Below are 7,500 nucleotides of genomic sequence, written 5' to 3'. Positions count from 1 at the left end.
CTCTCTCTCTTTCCGTGGCCTCCCTCCGTCACAGCACTCCAGACTTAACAGTTCACTTGATGCAGTTTGTGATGATGTGTTTGTGTGTGTGTGTGTGTGTGTGTGTGTGTGTGTGTGTGTGTGTGTGTGTGTGTGTGTGTGTGTGTGTATGTGTGTTCTTTGGCGAGCACCCTGACACAGCATTGTTTCCCTGGTGGGAGACAGACAGTCTGCAACACGTGTGTCTCTGGTCTGGGAGGTGTTATTTTTTGTTTGTTTCTTTCTCCATTTTGTAATGCTCACTGCTGCCACCTGTCTGTAGTCATTGTCAGTGCAGAAGCTCTCGTGGTCATATTCATGGAGGATGCTCAGATTATTTTCCCTCCAGTGCAGACAAATATCTATAGGCTAATTAACTGGCATCCCTGTTTTTGGCAAATAAAAAGGAAATCAACACCATTTTCAAATTTCTATTGTTTATTTATTCATTGGACTCCCAAAATAGCAGATGTACAAGCTCTGTTTTTTGTCTCCACCAGGCCGAAGGCATGGGGAGAGAGTATGTTTTGCACTCCGTCCGTGTGTGTGTGTGTGTGTGTGTGTGTGTGTGCGTCCGTCCGTCCTTCCTTCCTTCCGTCCGTCTGTTACCAGCTAATCTCCGGCACCGTTGGCCCGATCCATGCCAAACTTTGCACACACACTCCCTGGATGCCAACGACGAACCTCTGCCCCAAATATTCCTCAACGGCCTGTTATAGCGCCACCATGAGGCCGATTTAGGCAAAACACATTTCTGTAGATTACTCGTACACATTTTATCCATACATCACACAATTCGGTATACACTATCTCCATAGTCATGTGATCAACACGGATCTGCACCATTTCCCATCTTCCTTCCTGATTGGCTAAGATTCGCTTCCAAAGCTCACATGATTGGTCCGTTTCGAACAAAATGCCACAAATCACAAACACAGTGTGCAATTTCCGTGAAATTATACACGCACATTTCCACTAGGCTGAGGACGACATGACACAATTTATTTTCCAAACCAGCCTCATGGTGGCGCTATAACAGGGCAATTCCTGTTTTTACCTATAACTGCATCGTTCTGTGTACAACTTTGTATGCGCACTCCCTAGAGGCATGGAAAAACATTTTCCCTGCATCCCTCCACATCTGCCGGTTATAGCGCCACCATGAGGCCGATTTCTGCAAAACACATTGTTTATATTAGTCGCACAGATTTCATCCAAATCTCATGCAAATCGGTATACATGATCTCTGTAGTCATGTGATCAAGGCGAGTCTTTTTGATTTCTCAGATTCTACACTGATTGGCTAAGATTGCCTTCCAAAGTCTTCAGGAGTGGCCCGTTTTGTACAAAATGCTGCACATGTCCTGCTCATCCAGAATTCTATCCTCAGAGATGCTATGAGTGATCTGACTCTGCATTTCCTCAACACAATGAAGAAAATTGTTGCAAAAAACAAACAAACATGTTTATATCACTCCTAAACATTTTGCCAAACATCACACACACTCCTATCCTCCTGGTGGAGACCTGTGCCCAGAAGGGCACTTTTTCTAGTTGTTTCTATTTCTGTTTGTTTGTGGAGGGTTGTTACGGAGGGCTGTTGCAACAGCCCTCCATTTAACAACAAGCAGGACAACAGTCAGCAACCCCACAGCACACAAACAGAAATACAAATAAAACTAACAAAAACAGAGTGCAAAATGTTTATAGCATGAGCTACAAAAAGTACACATAAAATTAAGGATTTGACTGTTGCAGAAAACATTTCAATTTCCAGAGTCTGTGTTAAGCTTGCGGCTTATAGGGAATTCCAGGGAGATTCCTTATGCAGTTTATGCAGAGGAAATAATGACAAGTGAGATCACTTTGAAGTCATACCACGTGAAGTGAATCCCAGACTGCATGGCCTCGCTCTTCAAAACAAATCAAGAAATTCAATTGGAAAGGGATGAAATTGGTCCCTCCCATGCAGGGGGCCAGGGGGGGGAGTCTATACGTGGCGCCCTCCGTTTCCCCTTCTTCATCAAATCTCTTCGCTGAAAATAGCCACTCTACAAGCTCACAATGTGTCACATTGAAGCTGTTATATTCGCCAAACGTTTGCCTATTATGACACGTGGAGACAGCGGTTCTCAAAGCGGGGTCCCCCAGGGTTCCTTGAGGTGGGTTTCCAACTGCATGGACACTTACAGGTCTCTGTGTATACAAATGCAACCAAATGGACCCATCATGTGTTCATTTGGTTCAATTTGTATACTCTCAGAGTTATGGGGGGGGGTCTTTGAAATGAAACCGCTTGAGAACCAAGCGACGGCAGTATTTGAAGGCGTGTTTTTGGTGAAACGGACGTACAGGTACGTGCGTGGCCGGGTGATTCTTCAAAGGTTAGTGAAATACTCAGGACGTACAGGTACGTGCGTGGCCGGGTGATTCTTCAAAGGTTAGTGAAACGGACGTACAGGTACGTGCGTGGCCGGGTGATTCTTCAAAGGTTAGTGAAATACTCCGCAGTGAAGGTCATTTCACCATTCCAATTATCTTATCAATTTGGGGGTCCTTAACATGAAACGGTCTGAGAAGCAGTGCATTAAGGCTAGCCGTATCTATTAACTACTGTATAGCGCCTGTTAGGGTTCATAATAACTCATCAGTTTGAAGTGGCCTGCATGCCACACACAGTTGGTCTGACCTTGTGAGAGAGAGAGAGAGAGAGAGAGAGAGAGACAGAGAGAGAGAGAGAGAGAGAGAGAGAGAGAGAGAAGAGGGGACTGGTGGGCTTGCATTCATTCATTAGAGATGTGGTGAGTGTTGCTGTGATAGCCTCCAGCCCGTCTGGTTATTAGTGTGGGACTTTCTGCATTTGTGTGTGTGTGTGTGTGTGTGTGTGTGTGTGTGTGTGTGTGTGTGTGTGTGTGTGTGTGTGTGTGTCTGTGTCTGTGTGTGTGTGTGTGTGTGTGTGTGTGTGTGTGTGTGTGTGTGTGCGTGCACGTGATGGTGCTGGCTGTGCTTACTGTTACTACCTACCAGCAATACAGTAATGACAATGATTTTATAAGTCCACAATTCTCTACATGATTTTCTTTTATGGAAATGTGAAAATGATTCCATTAATTGCAGCTTTAACAAGGCTAGGGAAGTCAATAAAACATAATCACTATAATAATAATAATATAATAATAAACTTAAGGGTTTTGGGAACGTAGTGCTTGATTGCTACAAAGTGCTTTACACACTCTCTGTTGCTTCCCTATTAATTCCTGTTTTTCAGAAATAAATGTCGCTCTCAGAAATAAAAGTCAAATCATTTTTATTTATTTGTATTGTTCCGTAATATGCCGCAAGATGACAGACCTTTGGGCTTCATCAGTGTGAGGCTGGACAGCCCAAACACCTCCCAGCAAGCACGGTCAGGACCTGGACGAATTGGTGACGTCTCGATTGTGGCCACTGTTAACGTTATATCTAAAATACACTCTAGAAGTATAGTACTCATGCACACAGCACCAAAACTAAAGGAGTCCTTCATTGTGCAATTGTTGCTGTGTTGTATTTTTAGTCTAAACTAAGTGCACACAGTCATACAAACAGGCATGTAAGTCCCAGGCCACAGAGGAAGCAATGTGTGTGTGTGTGTGTGTGTGTGTGTGTGTGTGTGTGTGTGTGTGTGTGTGTGTGTGTGTGTGTGTGTGTGTGTGTGTGTGTGTGTGTGTGTGTGTGTGTGTGTGTGTGTGTGTGTGTGTGTGTGTGTGTGTGTGTGTGTGTGTGTGTGTGTGTGTGTGTGTGTGTGTACGTGCGTGCATGTGTGTAGAGCTGTCACCTGTGTGAACAAACAGTGAGTGCTTAAATACTCATTACCTTCCTCCAACAGCACCTCCCCCAGGAGGTTCACCTCCCCTGTGGGAGTGCTGTAACACAGCCAGATGCTGCACGCACGCACGCACGCACGCACGCACTCACGCACTCACACAAATGCCCATCCCTATCTCGAAACTCTTTACAAAATGTCTCTCTCAAGTCAAGTTTCTCTCTCATACAATTTTCTCTCCTCTCAGTCACACACACACACATAGGCCTACTTTAACTGCATGCTTTTATGTTAACAGGAGAAAAAGAAACATACACCTTGATGTCAAGCTCTGCAATTGGAGAACACATGTAGTGACGATCTTGAACAAACATTTAGCCACTCGGCTGGGAAACCATTTTTGACGCGTTTGTCGGGTGATGTTCCCATTTATTAAGAGTATGATAAATCACAGCATACAGTTGGAGGCCATCGATATTGTCCTTTTCTTTTTGCTGAGGTTTGCATGATCTGCGCAAAAGGACAGTTAACCCATTTTGGGCGGGAACCCCTTTTGGTGTTTTAAACATTGTTATAATTTAGCTATTGAAAAATAGCAGATCTACAAGCTCATAGCGCGCCACCGAGTGGCGCGCTACGAGCTTGTAGGTCTGCTATTTTTGAAAAATCGTGAAAATATTTATTTCAGAAAACTGGAGGATTTAGAAGGATTTTTTAAAATTTTGAGATCAGGCCTAAATGGGTCAAATGATAAGGGACAATATCGGTGGCACCGAACTGTAGTTTGTTAATGCAAATAAAATGTAAGGGTAAAAACTGTTGTGATCTCCCCCTGTGTGCCCATGCATTCCATGCCATGCCTGCTATCATACTATTCGTAAATAGCCCATAGTGTTTTTCATCTGATTGATCTAAGACCAATTATGTTTTCCTCCAAAATAGGCCCTTTGAACCTACGTAATTTTCTCTTATGATTTGACTAGTCTACTAATTGACACCTGTGCTGTCTTGTCCCTACTGGTACTCTAAACATAGTCACATAGGTTAGGACATAGTCACATAGGTTAGGACGGGACATTGCTGTTCCTTGAGTGGTTGCACCACTCAAAAAAAAGAACACGTAGCCAACTTTTGAAATCAATGACTTTTGTACTTATTTTGACTGAGCTACTTTCACTTGTAGTGGAGTACATTTCTTCCACCACTGCGCACGCCTGCACGTGCGGGCTGGTCCATTTTTCACATTGAGCTTCCATTAGGAGTAGAGTACAAGCCCTTCAGACATAGCAGCACAGAACATAGATCTTTCTTTCTTTCTCTCTCTCTCTCTCTCTTTCTCTCTCTCTCTCTCTCTCTCTCTCTCTCTCTCTATCTCTCTCTCTCTCTCTCTCTCTCTCTCTGGGGCTTATAAACAAATGATTATTTGTCCTGTTTTCTTTCTCCTCTTCCTCTCATAAACAGCCCTATTCTTTCTCATGTCCTCCAGTTTGGAACGAGGGAGGTTGCGTCCTGAATGCGTACCATTGCTCACAGGCTAATCGATCTGACGTTCCTCTGTCTGCAGCCCCGAGCAAATGCAGCAGTGCACGTGTGTGTGTGTGTGTGTGTTGTGCGTGTGTGCACGTGTGTGTTTGCATGCATGCACAGTGCACACACACAGTACAGTATGTATTAACTTACTACAGAGTCTCAGGTGGCCCTGAGGGTGGGGCCGGTGAGTCTCGGTTTGTGAAACGCTCTCTCAGCCGTGTCTTATGCAGTGGAATTCAATAATATGTAGCACTGCATTTAGTTCCATCTTTTTTTCTGGGATATTGGTTCCTCAATCTCCAGTGAAAAATCACACTTTTAAAAGCAGCAGTGGAAAAAGTACTCAAATGTTTTACTGCAATATAGAAGTACAAATGTCTGGATTTCAAAATGTACTTGAGTTATAAGTACAAAAGTATTGATCAAAATGTACTTAAAGTACGAAAAGTGAAAGTACTCATTATGCAGAATGTCTCGTTTTAAGTTTTCAAATGTATAACAATCTTTTGAAAATAGCCAAAACATATAGTAGTGGTTAGTGTGTTTTGTAATAATAATCAAAATCTACAAAGTAACTATTGTAGCCTAACTAAAGTGTTCTAATAATTGAGTAAAAAGTACAATATTTGCCTCTGAGATGTAGTAGGAGGAGTAGAAGTAAAAGTATAAATGCTCCAGTACCTCAGTACCTCAAAGTACCTCAAAACTGTACTTAAGTGCACTAATGTACTTTATGTGTTATTTCATTCACACTCAACAACAACGGACTCAAACACATAATCTCTGTACACCGTCATCATGGTGTGTACCAACTAACGTCCTTGACCCGCGCTTGCCTCTCAACATAGCGAGGCTAATTGAAGCTAGGCGGCTCTTAAAGGATGCCATTTCTCTGCTATCTGTCTCTCTGTGGGGGGGTGTATACACTGGAGCTTGTGTCCTGTGGAGTGTCCTGTTGAGGAAATCACACTCCAGATAGCGGTGTTATCATTGCTGCGTAGGTTAGGTTCTTCTGTGTTTCTGTGAGAAAGAATGCAGGTTAGCCTGGCCTTTTGCCATACTGTAACGTCCTGTCCTCCGCATCCACCTGTTCTATACACATGGGTCACTTTTAGGCTGAGCATGAAACAGAACGTACTACGAATGTAACACAGCGTATCGGTATAATTGTATTAACTTTAGTTCAATTAAACCATTGTGTCCACCTTTGTACAGACAGATTCACAAAGGTGTTTAGTAGCAGGGATGTGCAATACAAGACAATACAATACACAAACATTCCCTTAAACTATTGATGCATCTCCAAAATGTCTTTCGATTTTCCTACTTTTTATCGTTCCTCACTGTGTCCAGCAATGAAACGAAGTCTATTATTATTATGACGGCTATGGTCTCATCAGCCTCCCTCCTCTCTCCCCAGTAACAAACTTCAACAATGGCTTGGAGGCCAGCTCGGACTCAGACGACGAGGACAAACTACACATCGTGGAGGAGGACGGACAGCCTGCAGGAGCCTGAGGCTGCAGAGCAGGGAGACAAGAAGACCACAGCCAAGGACCACAAGGACCACCATGATGCCACCGCCGCAGTATTAACCCACAACGGGTCCTGGAACGGAGGTGAGGAGCATGCGCGCGCTCGCGCACACACACACACACACACACACACACACACACACACACACACACACACACACACACACACACACACACACACACACACACACACACACACACACACACACACACACACACACACACACACACACACACACACACACACACACACACACACACACACACACACACACTTTTTTCAGCCCTTGAACATAGGATGGAAGACAGTCACCGTGACTGTCTGTGATTATATGATAAGCTTACATTTAATATCACAGAACATACCATCCTGTATCTTTCACCATGCAGCCACCCCATCAAAACAAATCGATTTTTTTTATTTTGTTTTGTAAATCGAGAAATGTCATATGTTATTTTATATAATTGATTTAATTGATTGGTTTGATTAGTTGTTGCAGACCCACTGCACTGGGCTGTGTGATATATCTTAGTTTTTAATCAAGCCAATGCAGACAGAACAGAGTGGACGAGCTGAGCAGGGATGTTACTGATGGGTGGACTCCATTACTG

The 7,500-nt window shown here is 43.6% G+C and overlaps 1 protein-coding gene across 1 annotated transcript in view; it reads left to right on the top strand.

The window, feature by feature from the left end:
• The window catches only part of LOC306912451 (zinc finger E-box-binding homeobox 1-like), a gene marked incomplete at its 5' end in the record, with an annotated part of 88,862 nt that overhangs the window by 48,438 nt on the left and 32,924 nt on the right, over positions 1–7,500 (top strand). Inside the window, 2 exon segments of the mRNA XM_079488692.1 lie at positions 6,774–6,856; positions 6,858–6,972. Of these exon segments, the coding sequence (XP_079344818.1) occupies positions 6,774–6,856; positions 6,858–6,972 (198 nt within the window).

The sequence above is a fragment of the Electrona antarctica genome, assembly GCF_951216825.1.
Source record: "Electrona antarctica genome assembly, chromosome: 19".
Taxonomy (NCBI): Eukaryota; Metazoa; Chordata; class Actinopteri; order Myctophiformes; family Myctophidae; genus Electrona; species Electrona antarctica.
This window is presented reverse-complemented; position numbering and strand designations above follow the sequence as displayed.